Below are 24,011 nucleotides of genomic sequence, written 5' to 3'. Positions count from 1 at the left end.
ACCCCTTGCCCTACTCCAGTTCTTTCTGTATCCTGGACCTCACAAGATTCTCTTCATTGGTCAGGAATGATATGAGATCCTGGAGCTTCACTGGCCCTTGTTCGTTTACTAACCTACAACCAGTGGGAGGGTGTAGCAGGGTGTAAGTACACCTGAGTTTCATCTTTTGGATACTCCGGAAACCCTGTGATCAGCACAGTGCCTCTCCTGAAAGAATATCTCAAAGTGTTTGAATACCGCAAGCTTCTAGGACGTAGTCACTGTGTAAAGCAATTTCTGGACAACTCTCCCAGTGCTCAGTAGTGTTTGACACATAGTAATTGGTTCAGAAGTACTATTATTATTGCCACTATTATTATTATTTCTAGGGATTTTTTCAAGGCTTGTAGCCCGATGATCAGTTAAACATGCCATAATAATCATAATCATGGCATGTTTACGTGTTTACTATGTGTTAGCACTGGGATAGATGCAAGGTTGTAGGATTCGACACAGTGCCTGTTCCTTATTGGTCCATTATTTGTAAATGATTTTTATCTGTCTGCATCATCAATGTGCTTGGATCATTAACCCTAAGAACTCGATATTCACCCTTTTAGCCCTCCAGCACTTATCCCCAACTCATTTTAATGTCCGTCTCCCCCTCCAGAATGGGGAGGGCAGGGAACACATCTCCCAACTCGGTTGTGTTGTGCCTTTCCAAGCCGCTTAGTGCAGTGCTCTGCACTTGGTAAGAGCTCAATAAATATCGTTGATTGTGTTCTTTTTTCCTGTGCTCTACCTGGCACAGTAGTTAATGTACCTTAGGATGAGAGGCCTAGGGTATTGATAATCTTTGTGAATTTTCAGATTGAAAAGAATGATGTGTTTCGAATGAATTTGAATTAAAAGGATTTAGGTTGGTCTTGTGGTTGAGAGTAGAACCAACTGGAGGAGAGAGATAAATGAGTCATCTTAAAGATACTTCCAGAAATGAATCTTCACAAAATAAAGGATAGAGCTGAGCCATTATCCAGTGAATTTTCTCTACATGGATAGCCACCTGAATTATTTAATGGAAAAATAAAGCCCTTTCTCTTTCAAGGCAGAGTTTCTGAGATGGCTTCAGAATCATCCGGTAAATTGCCTCAGCACCCCAGCCACTTTGTGTAAACAAAGGGTTTTTCATTTTTCTTTGAAAATGTGAGACAGCCTCAGAAAAGGCACATGATGTCATTTCTGGAATCGAGCCCAAGGGGTGGCCCAGGGGATCCCATAGGCAGTTGCTCGTGAAATACCAAGTTGTTGGCATTTAGCTTCATACATCAGTGATCAACTTGTAACATCCCCTCTCGAACACAAATAATGACCCAGAAGATTAAAGAACAAGTAGTCATTACAAAACATTGTATTGTGCTTCCATTCTGAGAATTGAAACATGATTGCATTGCAGAAGAGATAAAAGTCCTAGGGTGATTCTCAAAGAAAGGAGAAGCACTCCTTGATTGCAGATAGGGGACTAAAAGAACAGAGTACAGATTGATTTAGCAGCCCAAGATTCTCTTCAGTGTGAGCCCACAGCTCACTCCTCCTGTTTCTGTTCTTGGTTTCAGCCATCCATGAATAAAAAGTGTGATGTGCATTTTAAATGGCAGAGACGGAAAGGCCAGAGGTGTAGTGTTCCATGACTGATTAGGCTCTCTATGTGATGAGTCACGAAACACTGACAGCCTGGCCACAGCACCTGAGAAGAACACATTTTCTCTCTTTTCTAATTTGCATGCTAGCCTTTCCCTTGTAGATACAGGTTTTTAAATCTGGGCTGGGATCATAAGTGTTGATACATTTGGCAGTGTGTTAGTCTCTCCTCTCCCCCTCAACACCCTCTCCTCCCAAATGGGTATTTCATCAAACCACCAAACGATTGGGCACATTTCAGCACATATGGCGGTCCTGTCTGTGACAAGGGAGAGGACTAGCAAGGCAGAGGTATTTGCAGGTTAGGATTGCAGTGCCTAATGGGAAAGCCATGTGGGGGAACCTTTTAGGGCCCTTCTGTAGCCTACATTTGCCCAAACCATTGCTGCTGGTCCCTCATTTGCCCCAAGAGTGATTTTGAGGGACATTTGTAAATAGAAAAATAAATTTGTGCTTCACTGATTAACTTTGGCACTGTGTTCTCAGTCCTCAGAGCATTTGCTGATTTTTTTTTAACCTTTATTCATGGAAATGTTTATCAGGCACTCAGCATGTGGTAGTGAATTTCCGTTTGAATTGTGAATCACATATCCAGTGAACTCTCCTGCCTAAATACTCTTTCTAACAAGTGAAAAGCGATGTTGAGCAAATTAACAATTTTTTGGATGTAGAAAGCACTTCATAAATGATCCAGGAAGAATAAAAATTGATATTTATAAGATAATTAAGATTTGGAAAAAGTTTCAGAATGATCTTTTAACTTTTGTGTTCGTATCTCTGAATTTAAGACTTTTTGAATCTTCACGTGATCATTCTGTACAAAAGATTCAGTCACCTGAACTGCTTTGTGAAACAGAAGAATTCATGAAAAATGGGGCTGCAACTTGAAACTGACCTTGCTTTAGGTGAAATAAGGAAGCAGAAAATTAAAATAGGATCATGATAAATTGTTTTCAGTTCTGCCTCGCTTATGACAGAACTAGCGACAGCACATGCAGCTTGATCAAGCGGAAATAGAGCCTAGAAGATTACTCTTAAAAACTGTCACGTCATACAACACTGGGTTCTAGGTCAAATAATTCTAACTTTTTAACACCCTAATCCAGTGTCAATTTGTCTCTTATGGTCTGTGCAATTTGCCCCAAGTGACAACTGTAATGTTTGTCCACATCTTTTGTTGAGTTAGACTTGTTTCAGTGTCATAGATGTGTCCCGAATTTGGTTTGAGGTAAAAATGAAAAAGGCAGAGAAAAATTTGGAAGAAATGAAAGATATCCTAGAAGTGTATAGGAAGGAACTTAGACTTGCTATTTAAACTTGGCCTAAATATATGTGGAATTATTTTAGAAACAACTAATGGAACCTGTAAAAATTTCCAAGGCATTTTTTTTTAAATGGAGAAAAACTTTGGGTTGCTCCACCAAGTTGTAATCATTTCCTGAGACACAAACAAACCAAGATGCTCACAGGCCACTCCATGCTTCTCCAGGCACTGAATCTACCTCTATCATTCATCCTGACATAACCCAGAAAGTCTGTTCAACATGGACATTAGCACAGACCCTCTCTCCCCCTTGCCGCTCAACTTCATTCCCATTTCTGGAAGTCCTGTGTCTATTAATAATAGTAGATGGTATTTGTTGCGCACTTACTATGTGCCCAGCACTATTCTAACCTCTGGAGTAGATACAGGGTAATCAGGTTATCTCATGTGGGGCTCACAGTCTTAATCCTCATTTTACAGATGAGGGAACTGAGGCACAGAGAAGTTAAGCGACATGCCTAAAGTCACACAGCTAAGTGGCGGAGCTGGGATTAGAACCCACGGCCTTTTATTATCATACTATGAAATATCACTTCGTTATATCTCACTGCATCTTCATTGGCTGTTTATTTTTTACAATGATTTTCTTATAGAGAATTACATTTTTGACCACTGGGCAGGGCCAAGACCCTGCCTTAATGAGCAGCCTCAGGAGAGGTTTTGCATCACAGACTCCCAGACCAATCAAGAGGTATGCACAATAATTCAATCGTCCTAAAAAATAACCCCATCTGCTGTTGCATCCTCCTCTTCCTCCTCAGTGGTATTTGGTGACTCGGCTGGTGGCAGAGAACTGTATTAGGTGCTTGGGAGCATACAGTAGGACTAAAAGACTTCCCTTGCCCTCAAAGAGCTATTGATATAGTGAGAGAAAATCAGATATGCTCAACTGTACAATAAAGGGCACAGATTCAGAACGAAAAAATAACAATGACGTCTAGTGTTTTCAGCCCTTCCTTGCTTAAGGAAAAAATATTAAACACAGAAATGCCTGCATAGAAAGGACTTCTGTTGCTATAAATATTTTTAAAAATCCATATTAACAATATAATGTTGAGCCCGAATCGATTCTCCATTGTTCTGAGAGAGTTAATGCCACTTTGAAAATGATTAACTCCCAAGGGAATGGATGAAAGATTGCTTTTACTTGAAGATGACACTATTGTGCGTGACCCGATTGTCTTTGTATTTCCCTCGGCACTTAATACAGTGCTTGGCACATGCTAAGTGTTTAACTAATACTACTGTGATTATCGTTATCATTATTGTGATCCATTCATTCATTTCTATTTATTGAGCGCTTACTGTATGCAAATCACTTTTCTAAGGGCTTGGGAGAGTATAATATAACAGCAAACACACACTTCTGCCCAGGATGAGCTCACAGTCTAGAGGGGGAGACAGACATCAATATAAATAAATAGATAAATGATGATTACTAGTGGTATAGAATTTCCATAGGTATCGAAAAGGTCACTATGTGTCATTAAAGCAAAGATCAAAGGCTGCGGAGTTCTCTGAAGAGTTAATTTTGTATTCATTGCAAGGGATATTATTAGATCAATAACATCATTCTGTATAATTTTAAGTACACCTTTAATCACTTTATCCAGTAATACTGTTATCTGAGCCAAATTATTGTGGAATGAACTAATCCACTCTTGATGGCTACAGAGAGAAGCCTCTGGAGCCTTAAATGGGGGATGGAAGAACAAACCCATAGGCTAGCGAGAGTGGGTCTTCAGGGTACCAAGTTGGACAGGTCAGTTAATGTCTACTCTGATAACATTTAGTCCCCGTCAACCGCTCACATCTGGCAACGTCTCAACAGAGCTCCGAGAATCCTGTTGAGAGAGTAGAGTTCATAGCAAAATGCTTCTTCGCTCAGAGAGATTCTGTTTGACAGAGCTGGCTACACCAAAAGCAACATACATTCTTTGCTACCGGCCCAATTTTTACCAGTAGTCAATTGAAACGAAATTCCCTGTTCTGAAATCAGAGGCTCTTGGGAATCCTTTAACATTGCTACATATCATTTTTATTAAACTTAATGCTTAAAGAATAGGTTTTTAAAGTCCAATTCAAATTAGTTTCCTTTGATATAACCAGAGGGATAGTTTCTTGTACTGAAGCAATAGTATATTCAACGACCCCACTAGTGGCGTAAAAGAGTTCAGCTTCCTCAAGTCTTTGCTTTTCTCTAAGGGAATTGTTTATATTCTGAAAGCTGGGCTGAAGTACAAAGACGCCTGAGTCTTTATTAGAAATTATTAAAATCAATCAGTGGTATTTACTGTGTGTTTACTGTGTACAGAGTACACAGTAATGAACACTTGGGGAAGTACAGTAAAGTGCTGGTGGTAGACTCAAGGAGCTTGCAAGGAAGGGGGTAATGAACGTAAAGACAGTGCCAGGTATGTGAATCCCAAAGAGACATCCGCTACCCAGATTATTCTTGCTTTTTGATCTTGGGCAAGTCAGTTATTTTCTCAGGGCTTCAGTTTCCTCATCTGTAAAATGGGCATCAAATGACAGTACTATCTCCTTCTTAGAAAGTGAGTCCTGTGTGGGACCTAGACGCTCAGCGCGCTCTGGGCAGGGAATGTGTCTGCCCACTTGGCTACATTGTACTCTGCCAAGAGCTTAGTAAAGTGTTCTGCACAAAGTAAGTACTCAACCCCTGTGGTTGATTCTGTCTAATCTGTTCGTTTTGTATCTACCCTCTCACTTAGTACAGTGCTTGGCACATAGGAAGCACTTAAAATATTATTATTACTGCTAATAATTATAATAAGAATAAATACTTGCCCCATGGTTATCAGGCAACCAGTGGTGTTCATTGAGTGCTTCCTGTGTGCCTAGAACTAAGTGCTTAGGAGAGTAAATGTTCCCTGCCCACAAGGAGCTTACAGCATAGGTGCAGATAAGGGCTTTATTAATCAAAGAATCAGTGGTACTAATTGAGTCCTTACTGTGTGCAGAGCACAGTACTAAGAACTTGGAAGAGCACAATACAGCCCTGTTGGTAGACAGGTTCCCTTCCGACAGTGAGCATTAATGTTAGATTCAACTGAACTGTACAGGCAAAAACCAGCTTTTTGGAGACACGAATGCTGATCTTGCCGTAGCCTGCTTCAAGATCCCAGTGCTGTCCCAACAGCTAAGACGTTCTGTCAGGCAGCTGCGTTTCTTCATCTATTCACTGACTTGTACTTTTTGATTGATGACCGTGTGCAGAGCACTGTACTAGTGCTTGGGAGAGTACAATACAACAGTAAACAGCTACATTCCCTGCCCAAAGAAGCTTACAGTCTAGAGGGATTTCTCCAACAAAATCACTCAAAAATAGTCACCTAGAAATCCATCATCTAAATGTCAGGTGCTATTGATGACAAAATGAATCATCTGTGAAGAATCTGAACTCTACCCCAAACTCTTGCTTCTGTCCTAATGAAGACTTTTCATTGATTGTGAATGGCTGAAATAGCCAACAAGTAGATTTCAAGTTTTAGACATGTTGGAGATCGGGATTCATCAAAAATAGGACTTTAATGGGTTTGTTTTTGAATGTTAAGTCTTATAAAGCTCAAGGCCAAACATGAGGCACGAATGAAGTAATTGTCTCCAACTTAACATTTTTCATCCTTATCACAAAACCCCCCCACCAATTTCAAGGCTCTTGGACAGCAAATCATTCTATTGTCCAATTCAGAAAGTGGTGGGAGCCGTGAACTTTTTTTTTTTTCTGAAGTTGGTTTCAGGTTCTGTTAGTGAAGATATGTGCACTCTCCTTGCCCTTAAAATACTTAAGCAAGTTAATGCCATCTTGATGAAACAACAGTCATATTGATTACTTGGTTCCTGCTTATGAGCACTGAACCATTTCTTTTTTTAACCTGAATACTAGAGGTTGTGTCTTCCAATCTGAAGAAACCAATGATAATTATTACTTTGATCCTGTTTGCGAAGAGGCAGCATTTAGCAGAGTTAAGAATTACAACATTTGTCTTTTCCTACAAAGAACAGTTCCATGGGAAAGAGTGAAATTTGGGGAGGGAGGAGAGGGAAGGTACAGCAGTAGCAAATCAATAAATCAATCACTCATATTTATTGAGCACTTACATTGAGCACTTGAGCATTGTACTAAGTGTTTGGGAGAGTACAATATAACAGAGTTGGTTGACACATCCCCTGCCCACAAGAAGCTGACAGTCCAGAGGGGAAGGCAGACATATATATAAATAAATATGTGTTTCCTACTCACAAGTTGCTTCCAATCCACTAGGAAGCAGACAAAAACTTGTTTCATGAAGCAAGAGGCTGGACAAATACATAATAAAGTGCTAAAATCTCCCAGGATGAAATAGCTGAATAAATAACTGAGCAATTAAATGAAATTATACATATGTCTTAAGACTATTATTAACCCTCAATGTTAAGTTGCCTCCCCATAAATTAAACCAAAGTGCTGGGACCAAAAGATAGCACATACACACATTGACTTTACACCCCATCAGTTTTGATTTTAATGAAATGCTATATAGTTAGGAATCATCCTTATTCACAGAGTGATTCTCGGCTCTTTCATGAAAATGAATGATTTGGGTATATTTTCTGATAAGGGCAGTTGACAGGAGAAATGATTTCAGCCAAGCACCACTTCTCCAAATGAACTGCAAAGGATATTTACTTTCCCGGTCCATTACAAAGTTGTTAGTAAAGTGAATGGTGGTGATATAAATATAAATTACATCTATGGGACCTCCGAAAAACCAAAAGATTTTATTGTATTTTGATTAAAAGAATTTTTGATTATTTGTTCCTAGGCTAGAATCTTCTAGAAAAAAAAATTCTACCCAACTGGAGAAGCACTCTGTTAGCTCTAGCAAAATCTGGTTTCAAAGTGTGGTGATTTGCTACATCCCTTTTTATGGTAGCCGTGACCACTTGGACCATCCCTAATGGCCTTGCAGTCAGAAATACTGGATCTGAGTTAAGCACCTCATTCTCCAAGTGTTCCCTGGCTTTTGGCAGTTTGAGGAGGAAAGTTTTCTTTTGCCATTTGTATGTGTGTTTAGGGGGTTGCGGGGGAGTGTGTGCATATGATGTGATGCTTTCCCCTCACAATGACTCCTCCTCGGCTTGGTGCGTTAGTGTGCGTGCCAGCAATTTTCACAGTGAGAGAATGCACTTGGGAACAGAGTGCATGTTTCGATGTATGTTGAGAAGTTTTTCTAACCCTTATCAGTATTAGCCTGAGTGTACATGCCTAGAAAAATGCCTTAAGACATGTATTTTACAGTGCCAAATTGTGTCTTCCTCTCAGCTGCCTTTAACACTGTGGGCCATCCTCTCCTCTTGGAAACATTAACCTCGTTTTTTTTGTCTGACAGGTTCTATTATCTCTCTGGCTAGTCCTTCCCCATCTCTTTGGCTGGCTCTTCCTCTGCCTCCTGCACCTTAACTCTAGTTGTCTGTCAAGGCTCTGTCTGGGTCCTCTTCTCAATTTAGTAGTAGTTGTAATAATATTTCTTCAGCGCTTAATCTGTGCTGAGCACGGTACTAAACACTGAGAAAGAATACACAGGTGGGAATTCACACTCCCTCCCTTGGGGAGACACATTCACTTCTACAGTTTCAACTACATGTATCATCCCAAAATCTATCTCACTAGTCTTTTACTTGCATGTTCTGCCTTCACCTTAAACATGTCCCAAAACAGAACTCCTTGTCTTCCCACCCAGCCCCGTCCTCACTGTCTTTTCCATTAAGTGTAAAACTAGCCCCACACCTTCCTGACGCCATAAACCTCACTTACCACTCCTCTTCACTCCTCTTCTTCCTCTCCTCTTCTGAGCCACGAGAAGCAGCGTGGCTCAGTGGAAAGAGCCCGGGCTTGGGAGTCAGAGGTCATGGGTTTGAATCCCGGCTCTGCCACTTGGCAGCTGTGTGACTGTGGGCAAGTCACTTAACTTCTCTGGGCCTCAGTTCCCTCTTCTGTAAAATGGGGGTGAAGACTGTGAGCCTCACATGGGACAACCTGATTACCCTGTATCTACCCCAGCGCTTAGAACAGTGCTCTGCACATAGTAAGCGCTTAACAAATACCAACATTATTATTATTATTATTCATTGTTCTTTCTCATGACTTTACTGACTCCCCGTCTGCTCCTTGAATGCATCCCACTGTCTCCCGAGCATGGCTCCAGGAGAATGAGGATGTCGTTACCAAGAAACAGAAAACCGACGAGGAAAAAAAAAAATCTAATTAGGATTAGGAATATGGTTATTCTCTAGATATTGTTCTCCCTGATTATTTTGTTCACAGTATGTGTTGCTGGTTTACATCAGGATCTTCGCTGCTTATGTTGCAACTGCTGTCACGCCCTCTCCTTCTCCTCCTCCTCCTCCTCCTCCTCCTCCTCCTTTTTTTTCCTCCTCCTCCTCTTTTTTCTCCTCCTCCTCCTCCAAAGCCAGTCACAAGAGTAGAGTTAGTGGCAGAAGCAGTGAGATCCTGATGGAACCCAGCAGTGTTGGAGCTGTTATTAAAAAAAGATAAAATAAAACAACAGTTATAAAATAGAGAGGGGTTATGGGGGAACAAGGAGGTGGGGAATGGAGTTTGGGGTTCAGGGAGGAAAGAAGCACAAAGATTAGGATTGAGAACCCTGTTGGGTGAGGGGAAGCAGGGGATCGGAGACGTCAGGGTTATTTTACTGGCAAATTTGCAAAAACGGAAACCCGAGCGACAATCATTTAGCAAGGAAGTGATTTCCGCCAGGCTGACATGGAACTGATTCATAATGATGATGCTATTTATTTTCCCAACCTGGATTTAATGTTTGCAGGTCATTTGGGAAATGAGAATTGGTCCCGTTAATATCAAGAAGAATATTGTTGGCGACGCATTAGGGGAAATGTCATCTTTACAGGGTGAAGTCATTGTGTATCCTCCATGTGGCAAAATGAGAGCCTTTTTCCTTGGAAGTAGGGCTACTGTTACTTAAAAGGCATCGAAGGAGAAATTGGGTGTCACAGAGGCAAAGCTGCTTGCCAAGAATGACTGAATGTTTTAGCAATAAAAACATGTTTATATCTGGAATGTCCGCTATTGAAATGTGTGAGGGTCACTACTCGGAAAGAACAGCAGGAGGAAGAATTGGGATTTGAGATGGTTGAGACTGGAATTACTTGACTTGCCAAGGAATACTTACCAGAGTTATCAATTCTAGCAAAGCATCCATGTTTAGCTCAAGTTGTTAATCGTATAAAAATGCACTTGGATGGATGGTTGAAATGCCCTTCCTGCCCTGTGCATAATTCCCATAACATTAAGTGCATGTTGCATGTGTCTAAGAAGAATCTGAATATACAGCAGTAAAGGTCTGAAACAGGGCACAGAGTGATAACAAGCTTGTTGCTTTGACACTGGAAAAACAAGTGTAGCAGATTAAATAAAATGACCCTTATGATACTATAGTCCGAGCGGGCACAATTCAAATGTATTTTATTCATTTATTTTTGAGAGGATATCTCCAATTTGTTCTGGTTGGAGGTGGAGGGTTTAAGGGAAAGATGTTTAGAAGAGATATTACTGCACTTTAAAGTTCTCTTCTTTCACTTTTCCACCACTTCTCCCCACCCTTGGAGTGATGCCCTGAATCTCCCTTAGAGACAGCCTGTCCGTATCCCTGTATTTCATCATTTTCAGGCCCTGCGTCACTAACTTTTAGCATGCACTTTATATGTATTGCGAAACTTGAACATATGCCACTGATATAGTTACAGTTGAGATGGCACTTTCACTGTAAATAATTTTAACTTATCACAAGAAATTGCCTCAGAGGCAGGAATTGCACAGATTTATTCATAACCCAGAAAGGATTATATCTGGAGCATTTGAAAAAAATCTAAGGCTTTTTTGAATCATATTATTTAAAATTCCTCCATTGGATGAAGATAGTTCTTTTTAACTGTTAAATGAGGGTTTTTCTCTCTTTTATGTGCATAATTGGAACTGACCTGGATTGTTTAGATTTGAGCCATTAAGTTTGGCACAACGTTCCTCTCTGATGTTAGTAGTTTCATTGTTAAAAAAAATCATGCCAAGAAGTTATGAAAAAAGAGCTAGACTTCCTCTACCTGTTAATTTTCCTTTGTGGCGAAGCACATACTATGTAGTTATTAAGAAATGCTGGCAATGCTGTTCAGTAGTTTTTTGCTAGGTTAATTGTGTCTTAAATTTTTAATCCATGTGATATCGGTCCCAGTGCACTCCGGGATGTGTGGAGTATAACTGACCTGAATTGTGAATGTGGAGTCATGATTGAGCTGAATTGGCTGATGAAAAACACAACTTCTTTCCCTCTAGGCGGCAAAAAGCTGGGCATTGTCAGAAAGGTATATTAAAAATAAACAGTGCAGTTTTGCCATTGCATGAAGCCATGGTTTGTGCTGTGAAGTAGCTGGTATAGTTTTTGACACTGTACCATGAAAAGGACAATGCTAAAGACGGCAGAGAAGGACAACCAAGATTTGGGGCACGAAACAGTTTGTGGAGGAGAAAAGGCTGTGAAAATGAGGACTGAAAAATGACATGGAAGTCTTATAAAATCATAGAGGATGTGGGGAGAGTCCAAAAAAAAAAAGATCTGTTCACCAAGTCCAGTAACCCATGGGCAAGGTTGCATTCACTGAATCTTGAGGAGACAGGTTCCAAAGAAACCAGGAGGCACTTTTTCATGCAGGGAATAATCATCACAGGGCATTGATTAGAGCAGGATATTGTGAGATAGACATCAAAGAGGACCACCCAGTCACCGTTTCTCCAAGTTCCCAGCTGGCACTGTTGAGGATGATATTGAGCGAGATGAACTTGACCCTGATTAGCATTCTTGCTTTCCTCTGTAGTTCATTATTTTGGCATTGTTAGGGCCATTTACTTATTTTGATCATCATTATTGGTTTTTTTCCCCTATATTTTACTAAAATAAATTTTCAACTAATGAATTGGAAAAATGAGTCAATGGACTGGATAGCGAAGGCCAGAAATATGCTATTACAAAAAATTCTGGAGCCCAAATGAACCAGTTGGCAGTCTGTCTAGAGCATATCACCTGCATTTTCATCAGTTCACCGCTTCACCTCCCTCATGTGGGTGGGCTTGAATCTCGACCTTGTAAGGTGCAAATCATTTGGCGTTATCCTCGGCTGACCCTTTATTATTTCATAAAATCTTTTGAATACATTTCCTCCGGCCGCATTTCAAGGAGAGCATTCACAGGATTTAAAGACTTGGAAAGTGATTATAGAGACTGTGTCTCAAACAAAAATGGGGAGCAGGAAAAGGGAAAGATTCTTACCACCCAAGATATTACAAAGAGGTATCAATCCCGGGAAAGATGGTCTTTCCAACAGACATTTGAAGATCTTTTTTTTTACTTTCCAACCCCCTCTCTCACTGGTGCTCTCTTCTTTCTTTTGCTGCCATCCCAACCCAATCTTTTTTGTTAGCCTCTCTTCTCTTACTAATCAAACAAGGAAAATATTTTTTTTCTGAAAGTGCCCTATGAACAACTGCACAGAGGGGTAGTATAAGGCATGCAGGTTCGGAAGCATGACGACATTGTTAATCCAAAATAACTGCCCTGAAAGATAATCCACTGTACTGTATACATGAGGTCAGTTTCCTAGGAATGGAGAATGATCAAGATTATGTTTCGGTCTTTTGGTACGTAGCTCTTGCTGAGAAAAAGGATGATGAAAATTGAACTCATTTCCTGGAATGAAAAATTAAACAAATATCTTCTGCTGATGATAGGTTTGAGCTAATACATGTTATTTTACATCTAGGAATGGGCAGATGAGGTCTTCAGTTTGGCAACAAATTTGCTGGCCCAAAACATGTCAAGGGATGCATTTCTGGAAAAAGCGTAAGCAGTTCTAATATTTATTGCTATGGGTGTTATTTCTTCTGAGCCAATTTCCTCTCCCCTTTGTTCATCTTATTTTATCTTTTGTTTATATGATGCTGACTTTTCACATGGATTTTCTCCTTGGGCTATGTTCAGAAAACAGATACCTTAACTGTACCATGATGGAAAACTTCCAAGGAAAAAAGACCCGGTTCACAAAGCAAGCTTTTGCTGTCTTGAATGAAAAGCAGGCTTGACTGTCGTTATTTTCCTACTTCATGAAGTGGAGAAGACCGTCCAAGTCCTGCCATCTTTGTTCCAAATCCTAGTGCAGTGGGTTTCGAACAGCCCTATTTTGGGGTCTGTGAATCGTTTTCATATCTATTCTTAGAACCCAAACAAGAAATATGCATTCTCCATTTCCTATAAGCCTTGGAGCTCCAGAAATGAAAAGCAGTAAATCCTTTTCTCTCATAAATTCAGTGCATTGATTCTTATCTCTACGATGAACAGGAGGTGTTCACAAGAATAAAGGAGAGATAAAAATGAGAGGCAAAGCAAGGAGAAATATCAGAATGAATTGCCTGTTAAACTATAATGGCCTTTTCCACGCAAGCCACTTGCTCAAGGCGAATAGTGATATATTTACCGTGGGCCATAAAGAATTCAGCTTAAATTTGTCTTATTCCCCATGGACCTTCTGGTGGGCAGGCAGTGTGGTAAATTTAGGGTCTGACGCACTGTGTTGAGGTCTGTGTGAGAGAACATATTGACATGACGGAGAATTGCAGAGGGAGAGAGGATGCTGGCCCATCCCACATTCCTCGATCGTTCTGATTTTAAGCAAGGATGATATTTCAGGTTCCACCTCTGTCAACTATGTAGGATTTGTCCTCATCTGTCTCTGCAAGAGTGAGAATCAACATTATCACATTGCATTCTGCTACCCACATATTGTTTTCACCTCTGGCCAAGAAACTTTTCATCAAAATTTGGATCAAATGTAGTCATTATGAAAAACTTAGCTTTCAAAAAAACTCATTTTCAATTACAAGCCTGACAGGGCATTCTATAACTCCCATTGCCTAACTTATTTTTCATTCTACAGGCTGTGTTCCGGTCCGAAGCCTGTTCTAACAGTTCTTTCTCCAGCCCACCCTCCCCCCGACCACCCTAAAAAAAGAATTGTTCCAATCGATGGTAATTTGGAATATCATCAATTTCAAATTGACACCGCAGAATAATAGAATTCAGGGAAATTATAGAAAACCAGGGCTGCATATCTCACTGCATGTGGGATATGAGAAGAATAACCATTACTTGGTTCAATTATTATTTTTATTGTCACTGTCAGGGACAGAATGCTCGACTGAATTGACCTGAATCTGACTCTCAGTGGCATTTCTCATGCTCTCATGTATGTTGTATTCATAAATCTAGTCAATTTGACATCTTAGTTCTTTTTACTTCTCTCCAAAAGCTACACCAAACTAAAACTGCAGGTCACTCCAGAAGGGCGAATTCCTCTCAAAAAGTAAGTTTCACCCACATTTCTAACATTGATTTTAATGGACTTGAAGATGTTAATTCATGCCCTAGTGTTGATAACTAACGGGATGGAGTCATGATAACTAGTTGCCGAATTGTACTTTCCAAGTGCTTAGTACAGTGCTCTGCACATAGTAAGCACTTAATAAATAGATTGAATGAATGAATGGTCAAGGCTAATTTACCTGGTTTATCTTGTTTGAAATGAAGCACTAAATCATCACCAAGATTGGTGATTCAAAATATTTACCACTGATATTACCACTGTGAAAGCTCCTTTAGGCTGATAAGCAAAGAGGCCTCTTGTACTCTGTACTGAACTACTACAAATAATAATAATGGTATTTGTTAAGTGCTATGTGTCAAACACTGTTCTAAGCACTGGGGTAGATACAAGCTAATCAGGTTGGACACAGTCCCTGTCTCACCCGGGGTTCACAGTGTTAATTTCTATTTTACTGATGAGGTCACAGGTACAGAGAAGTGAAGTGATTTTTACCAGGATCACACAGCAGACAAGTGACAGAGCCAGAACCTGAACCCAGATACTTCTGACTTCCGGGCCCACGCACTATCTACTACACCGTGCTGCACTTTAGCTAGTGCTGGGCCCAAGCTGTATTTTCCAGGCCAGTGTAGCGTGAATCGCTGCTGCAAAGAGGATCCTGTTAGCAGTCACTCCCATAACACATATCAATTTTGGTTTTTCCAAAGTTATTCAAGTACCACGTGGTGCTTCTGCTAAACATATTTGGAAATGAAGAAAAGACACTAATCAGAGTAGTATGGCCTAGTGGAAAGAGTACGGGCCTTGGAGTCAGAGGACCTGGGTTCTAATCCCAGCCTTGCCACTTGCCTGCTGTATGGCCTTGGGCAAGTCACTTAACCTCTCTGTGCCTCAGTTACCACATCTTTAAAATGGCAATTAAGACTGTGATCCCCATGTGGAGCAGAGACCCTGCCCAACCTAATTATCTTAAATCTATTCCGGCACTTGGTACGATGCTTGGCATAGAGGAAGTACCATAATTATTAGCTCATTTCGGTATACTTATCAAACACCTGTTGTGTAGGCTGGGCTTTTTATGACTACAAACATTGGGGATGGGCCTATTCTACAAAAAAGATTAAAATGAGTTTGAACATTACATAGTACACAGAACTCTTGACCAATCAATCAGTAGTCTTTATTGAGTGCTTATTCTATACAGAACACTGTTATGAGCACTTAAGAAAGTACGATGCAACAGAATTGGTAGACATAATTCATGACCTCGAGGAATTTACAGTCTAGTGGGGGTGGTTTTCCATTTTGCGAATTATTTTGGGTTCCCTGTTTTTCCTGAAGCTGGCATTGTGGCCGTTTCCTTCTTCATTCACACTTGCATATGGGATTATCAGGGGAAGCTAAGAACTTTTTACAGAGTACAACCCAACAGTATAACAGACATATTCCCTGCCCACAACAAACTTACTGTCTAGAAGGGGAGATAGGCATTAATATAAATAAATGAATTATGGATATGCATGTAAGTGCTGTGGGGCTTGGGGGTGGGAATGGTGAAAAAACTGAGCAATTAGGTCCTGATGAGCATTTTGGATGATATATGGATTCTGTTTATTCATGGTTTACTTATTCTCTCCATTAGCCAAGAGTTGACTCTTCTTGAGTTGGGTTTTCGTCCTTAGCAAATATATCTAAGATGAATGTTAGTTGGCTCTTTATATTAAATGAGAATCTAAATGATTAAAGATATTATTAGACATTGACCTTATCCCCTGGCCTCTGGTTTTTTGGAGAAATGCCTGCCTATTCTCTGTCAGTGAATAGTGTTGATCAAAGCTTAGGAAAGTTCAGTAGAAGTAAAAGACACAGTCCCTGCCCATGAGAAGCTTATAATCTTCTCTACATTTGAATGCTAAAGCCAAGAGCCAGAGGCTCTTGGTTACTAGATAGTCCAGGGTTACCAGCCTAATTTATGTTTTTTAACTTCCACTTGTGCCCATACTAATTTTTTTTGATTCCTCAAATCATCACCATGATCTCTTCCATCATCTTCAAGTGGTGTTGATTTTGAGTTCGGGTCCACTTGTACTCTAACAGAAACTAGACAGATTAAATAAATAAATGAACACTTCTATTAAAGTGGCAGATATTCCAAAAAGACAGCATATTGGCATGATAAAAATAGAGAAATACGCTTTCCCAGTATCTTCCAAAAAATTCATGCAATATTCCAATTTGAATTTGATATGTACCACAGGATTGACAAAAGGAAATCCTTTACCATCCATTTCACTATCTGTTGAAATCCAATAATGTACTATGTCTTTAAGCCGTTTCTCTTTTTCTGATTGTTTTGTATTTCCCTTTGTAGCATCTACCGCTTGTTTTCAGCAGACCGAAAACGAGTAGAAACTGCATTAGAAGCTTGTAGTCTTCCGTCTTCGAGGGTAAGCATGTGGGTTTTCTTAGAACGGCATATCTCCTCAAACGATTTAGGTTGATAGATATGCCTTGTAACCTGAAAATGATTTTGTTTTATTCTTGTGAAAAATGAATATAGGAAAGTTATGTTTGCAATTTATGGGATTACTTGACTGTGGGACTTGATAAAATGCTTTCCAAAAAAATGAAATTAGCCATTTGGCTTTGCACCTTCTGCAATCATGTATTCTTGTCATAAAAGATGTGGGGCGAGTGAAATTGGGACCCAGTGGTATCTGGGACCCGTTTCAATATAGAAGTAAGCACTTTTATTTAGTTGTCTGGCTCCCAAATCTGGGAACTGCATGAATCTCACTCTGTCCAGCTCTGGCAATGAGAAAAATCTGTAGTGTCCACTCCTGGCCACCAAAAGGAGCTGGACAGAATGTACAAACTGGCAGCTGGAAGTTCTTTTCATTCATCCATTCGTTCATTCAATCGTATTTATTGAGCGCTTACTATGTACAGAGTTCTTTTCACCAGAGTCTTTTCAAGAGATAAAAGGCACAGGGAACACTCAGTACTTGCATTCCTTTTGGAGGGTATTCTTCCAGCTCATTATCAAAATCAACCACAGATATCAAGTGCGGCACAGAACTCTGTCCTGGGTGCTTAGGGAACATATGCGAGTAGTAAAAAAAGACAGAGTTTTGGTCCAGAGGAAGTCTCCCATCTAGTGAGTGAGGCAGTAGTCATAAATGATTGAAAATGCCACAAGTGAGAGATCAGATATAAAGAATAGACAAGAATGAATAAGTAAATAACGAATAAGTCAAAAAAATTTTGAGGGCTAAAGTGGCTGCCTAGGAAGGGATGGGGATGTAAATGAATGGAAGAATGACTACTTAGAAGTGACCTTCTAGGTCGCTTTCACAGGGGGCAAGGACATGGTTTTGAAGTGCCACATGAGATTGTAAGATTCCCCCCTACTAGATTTAAAACTCAAGGGCAGGGATCAAAGCGCTTAGAATAGTGCTTGACCCATAGTAAGCGCTTAACAAATACCATCACTATTAATCAAATCTTCCACCCCGATTATACTCTTCCAAATACTTCCTAAATCCTAGGCACTCAGTAAGCCCCCAGTAACTGCCTTGAAGATGTGCTAAGGAGAGGGAGAGTTTAGAGCAGTAGATGTGAATCTCACTCCCTTCCCCTGATTAGCTCAGTCAGTCAATCAATGGTGTTTATTGAGCAATTACTAAGTGCAAAGCACTGTACTGTCTTATCAGTGACCCTTGCCCATATCCTACCTCTGGCTTGAAACTCCCACCACTCTCCCCGTATTCAAAGCCTTTACTAAAATCACATCTCCTCCAAAAGGCCTTCCCCAACTAGGCCCTCATTTCTCCCACTCTCTCTTCCTTCTGCATCCCCTAAGCCCTCGGATATTTACCCTTTAAGCACTTGATATTCACCACCTCTCAGTACTTAAGCGCTTAACAAATACCATCATTATTATAGCACTTACGTAAATTCCTGTAATTTTTGTAATGTCTCTTTCCCCCTTTAGACTGTCAGTTCCTTGTGGGCAGAGAATTTCTAACTGTTGTTTTGTACTCTCCCAAGCTCTTAGTACAGTGCTCTGCACACAGTAAGTGATTGTATTAAGCACTTAGAAGAGTACAATACCATTAAGAGACGTGAACCTCCCCCTCAAGGAGTTCAGAGTCAGACAGGAGGAACCCCAGAAGACTCCTAAACTTCTCCAGTCACATGAGCATCCCGAATTTCCATATCTTCAAGGATACTCTTGCTGCTCTCTCCCCTTTTCCCTTCCAATAGTCTCCTTAAACCTTTCATCTAGAACCCCTTGAATTTCCTGGAACTATTATCTGTGTTCTTCCTTAAATTGCCACCTTTCCTGGCATTTAGCACCTCTTTCCCGGCATTCAGCGCCTCTTTCACACCTCCTCACTTTCCAAGATCACCTCTCCCCTGGCACTTGTACGAGATCAACACCAGTTCTTTAGGTGGAATGGCTTTTCCTCAAATCCCCCAGACCAACCCCCAGCATAACCATCATGTACCATTCCAGCTAAAGGCAAAAGAGAAAGGAGGAAACCCACTGATAGAGCTCGGGCCTGGGAAGGACCTGGGTTCTAATCCCGACTCCACAACTTGTCTGCTGTGTGACCTTGGGCAAGTCACTTAATTTATCTGTGCCTCAGTTGCCTCATCTGTAAAGTGGGGATTAAGGCTGTGAGCCCCACGTGGGACAACCCACAACCTGATTACTTTGTATGTACCTCAGCACTTAGAACGGTGCCTGGCACATAATAAGCGCTTAATAAATACCATAAAAAACCTTCTGTATTGACCACTTACTCTGTGAAGAGCTAAGCCCTTGGAAGAGTACAACAGAGTTAAGGGACATGGTCGCCACTCGCAAGGAACTTGCAGTCTAGCAAGGGAGACGGACACTAAAATGAGTTACAGTTGGGGCAGAGCAACCAAGTTTAAAGAGAGGTAAATAAGTGCTATTGGCACAGAGTGGGGAAGAGGAAGGAAGAGCTGGAAAGCAAAGTCCTTAGGTGAAGCTGAGTATAGTAGTGGGGAGAAATAGGGTGAAAGAATGAGAAATTAATCAGGGAAAGCTGCCAGATTGACATGTCATTTCATAAAATCTTTTAGGATGGGGGAAACCCCAGAGTCTGCCAGATGGGAAGTGGAAGGGAATTCCAGGCAGAAGGGAAGACTTGAGCAAGAGAGCAGCAGGAAGAAAAACAAAAATGAGGCACAAGGAGTAGGTTGGCAAAGCATGCGAGTGGGGCTTTAGTGGGAGAGAAGGGAGCACAAATAGAGGGGAGAGTGCTGGGGGGAAGAATGCGTTCAAACCAGTGTTCAGGAGTTTCTGCTTGATGGAAAGAGGAGTAATGGTTTCATTTTACTTGGTTGGCAGCTACCTTTTTTTATATTATATCCTGAACCTGGAATTAAAAAAACAAAACAAAACATTTTTCAACCATCAAGGAAGAAACATGAACATCTTAAGGCTATGTCCAAGGGACCACAAACTCTTTTTGTTAAGTCAATTTTGTCAATGGATGGCTGAATATTTGTTGCTGGGTTACCAGAATAGAAGTAATTTGTATTAGAGGGCTGAGCTCAGTGTATCGAATGGAGAAAGAGAGAGAGAGAGAGATGCTGTAGAATAAACTCATTTCTTCAAAATATAAAAATCCTTTTAAAACCAGCTATGTGGAAATGCATTTGAAATGCAACAGGAACTGTTAGACAATCCAGTCTTTCCGAAGCCTGCAGTTGATATAGCTTTGATTGAAAGAGTATACTGCCTTGCCTGTAGCTTTTATTTACATTTATTTTGGAGCAAATACCTATTTCTTAGGTCATTTATACAATATTCATTTATAAGCCAGTTTCTCCTAGGACTTAAGTTACTCCCAGAAATACTTCTGGGAGTATTCAAAAACATCTACTCTCCCGCCCCTGTTAAGGGGCTAGATTCATTCATTCAGTCATATTTATTGAGCACTTATTGTGTATAGAGCACTCTACAAAGCGCTTGGAAAGTATCGAACGTCAGTAAAGAGAGACAGTCCCTGCCCACAACGGGCTTACAGTCTAGAAGGAGGGAGAGACAATTAGATGCTAGCTTGCTATGTGCTCTTGGTGCTAACCTTCACTGTATCTCGATTTTGCCTGTCTCACCCCCGACCCCTGGCCCACATCCTACCTCTGGCCTGGAACTCCATCCTTTCTCAAATCCACCCAGTAATCACTCTTCCCCTCTTTCAAAGCCCTGCTGAAGATGCACCTCCTCCAAGAGGCCTTCCCAGACTAATCCCCCTCTTCCTCAGTTCCCCCTCCTTTCTGCTTCTTCTCAACTTGCTCCCTTTGCTCTTCCTCGCCTCTCCCCTCTCCACAGCACCTAATTATATATGTATCTATAATTTTATGTATTTATATTGATGCCTGTTTACTTGTTTTGATGTCTTCTCTCCCCTCCCCACCTTCCCCAGACTGTAAGCTCATTGAGAGACAATCCCTGTCCACTTTATTGCCGTATTGTACTTTCCAAGGGCTTAGTACAGTGCTCTGAACACAGTAAATGCCCACTAAGTGTGATTGAATGAATTAATGAATGCTCACAGCCATCTATACCAGTGCTATCCTGACACAGCCCCCTGACTTCCTCAGCCTCTTTTAATAATGTTAGATGCTGTGAACCCGGGATCTCCATGTCTGCTACCCTACACTCCTCTCACCAACACTCAAAACCACCAGTTCCTACTATTAATAATAATAATTGTGGTATTTAAGCGCTTACTATGTGCCAGGCACTGTACTAAGCTCTGGGGTGGTTACAAGCAAATCAGGTTGGGCACAGTCCCTGTCCCACAAGGGGCTCACAGTCTCAATCCCCATTTTATAGATGAGGTAACTGAAGCCCAGAGTAGGGAAGTGATTTGCCCAAGAAGGCAGACAAGTGGCAGGGCTGGGATTAGAACCCATTGAGTCCTTTCTGTGGGCAGAATGCCGTATTAAGCACTTGGGAGAATACAATAAATATAACAGGCATGTTCCCCGCTCATAAGGAGCTTACAGTATAGAGGTAGTGTAGACTGCCAAAAAAGAAATCTTGAACACGTTTCTCCCTGAGATCTTCTAATCCTTTTTGTGGGCCAGACCTTTTGGGAAGTTTGCATCACATATTAGCCACAAGGGATGATTCTTGGATCTCAAAATGCTTTCCATTGTATCATTTCCTCTTTAATGGAAAATCTGTAAGGTGAACCAAATGAAGTGGAAATCGAGGTGATACTCTTAATACTCTGGATTTCCAAAAGGCAGAGACTTGAAACTCAGTGCTATATAATGAGTGCAAATCCTTAGATGTTTAAAAGCAGTAACAAAGCTTTCTTAATGTGACCGACCCACAGTTAATGAAAAGAGGGAACATTTCTAAATATCACTCATTTCAGAAACTGACTGTAATGGTGGTACTGTTAAAAGCTGAGGATCTTTACCTTTCTACTGTCAACCGCAAAAGAAATTAAAAACTAAACTGGAAAAAAGTGAAATTTCAAATGGTGGTATTATTTTGCAATTGAATTTGATCATGAGTTCAAAAATGTCCATTCTTGACTAAAAACCAAAGGGCACTGAAATTCAGGCTAAAATAATTCCTTTCATTACTCATTATTTACTTTTAATCATTCCATTTTCTCTCTTCCTGGCTCAACTAGAGATGAGCGTACATTTTAAAAGCTATTCAAAGTTTGTATGCTCCTAAAGTAGAAAAGGAAGAGAAATATCTTTTAATTTGCCAGCAAGCCTTAATCCAGATTGAGCCATAAATTTTGATTTAAACTCAGACAGTCCTGGATATGTGCTAGTTATCCTGGAAAATTAAAAAAGAAAAAAAGAAGACCACAAGTTCCAGAATTGGGATTGTCCTAAATAAAATGGTCAGTCTACCTCGAATGGGTCTCCTAGATATCTTTTCTTTTAAATGTGTGGATTGCCACAATCTGGGCTGGAGAATATTCAATACTTGCTCCGTTTGGGCCAACAGTATTCTGAAGTTTGCCTTGCAGGTATCCCAGAATACTGAGGTTCTTTAAAGTTACAGTAGCACTTTTCTGTAACTAGCACTTTTCTGTAACTACTGTAACTAGCACTTTTCTCCTCTCCTTTCTGCTCACCAAGGGATCCTGATTTTTCAAGAGTGTAGATTAAATGCCGTTTGACAGCCTAATAAATTATTTTCGAGATGTTGGCAAAATGGCATAGTCACTCCAGTGATTGACCCACCTTGGAAAGTTGGTTATTTAAATTGTCTTATTAAAGGATAACAATTTTCAAGGTTCATTGAAGTTCAGCTCACTTAATTACAAGCCACACTAAAAATTATGGAAAAAAGAGATTCCCTAGAAACAAATAGAACATACTGAGACCAGAAGTGATAGAACCAATAGGGAAGCAGCGTAGCCTAATGGAAAGAGCACAGGCCTGGTAGTCAGAGGACCTGGATCGTAATCCTGGCTCTGCCACTCGTGTGCTGTGTGACCTTGGGCAAGTCACTTAAACTATCTGTGCCTCAGTCACCTCATCTGTAAATGGGGATTAAGACTCGGAGCCCATGTAGGACAAGGACAGTGTCCAACCTGATTAGTTTGGACCTACCCCAGTACTTAATATATGTAGGGCCTGACACATAGTACGTGGTTAACTAATACCATAAACAAAGTTCAAGGGAACTTTTTCCCTGCAGAATTTATGTTCCTATCTGTAATGTATTTTAATGGTTGACTCCCCCTCTAGACTGTAAGCAAAGGCGGGGAACTTGTCTACCAACTCTGTTACAGTCTGTTCTCCGAAGTGCTTAGTACAGTGCTCTGCAAACAGTAAGCACTCAATAAATAGGATTGATTTTAAAAAATGGTATTTATTGAGTGCTTAGGGTTATATGGCATTGGATCATAGGGGTGGACGTGTCCTTACCCATGAGAACTGCAGAGGATTCATTCATTCAATAGTATTTATTGAGCGCTTACTATGTGCAGAGCACTGTACTAAGCGCTTGGAATGTACAAATCGGTAACAGATAGAGACAGTCCCTGCCCTTTGACGGGCTTCCAGTCTAATCGGGGGAGACGGACAGACAAGAACAATGGCAGAGGATGGTCTTCAGAGGTTCAGTCAGTCATATTTATCGAACACTTACTTTGTGCAGAGCACTCTACTAAGTGCCTGTAAAAGTGCAATATAACATTATAATAGAATTGGTAGGCATATTCTCTGCCCAATATGAACGTATAGTCTAAGGGGAGACATATTAATATAAATGGATGGGACAGATACAAAGGTGCTGTGGAGCTGAGGGAGGGGTGAATAAAGGTAGCAAATCCAAGTGCAAGGGCGATGCAGGTGGAGTGGGAGAAGAGGAAAGAGTTCATATGCTGTTCTCTTACTCAAAGGAGATCAGGTTTTGGATCATTTATTCCTGCTCACTTCAGTAAAGTTCACAAAAGCCTCCTCTCTCCCTGGATCCTGAGCAAGAGATTACTCACAACACTCTTACTTTCAGGGTAAA

The 24,011-nt window shown here is 40.7% G+C and overlaps 1 protein-coding gene across 3 annotated transcripts in view; it reads left to right on the top strand.

The window, feature by feature from the left end:
- The window catches only part of PLCB1 (phospholipase C beta 1), a 457,205-nt gene that overhangs the window by 271,478 nt on the left and 161,716 nt on the right, over positions 1-24,011 (top strand). For all 3 annotated transcript variants that reach the window (XM_029071936.2, XM_029071938.2, XM_029071937.2), the window contains 3 exons: positions 12,854-12,933; positions 14,396-14,449; positions 16,842-16,917. In XM_029071936.2, coding sequence (XP_028927769.1) covers positions 12,854-12,933; positions 14,396-14,449; positions 16,842-16,917 — 210 coding nt within the window. The remainder of the gene's footprint in view (positions 1-12,853; positions 12,934-14,395; positions 14,450-16,841; positions 16,918-24,011) is intronic.

This window comes from Ornithorhynchus anatinus, chromosome 9 (genome assembly GCF_004115215.2).
Source record: "Ornithorhynchus anatinus isolate Pmale09 chromosome 9, mOrnAna1.pri.v4, whole genome shotgun sequence".
Lineage (NCBI taxonomy): Eukaryota > Metazoa > Chordata > Mammalia > Monotremata > Ornithorhynchidae > Ornithorhynchus > Ornithorhynchus anatinus.
The sequence above is the reverse complement of the archived record's forward strand: the minus strand, read 5'-3'. Positions and strand labels throughout refer to the sequence as shown.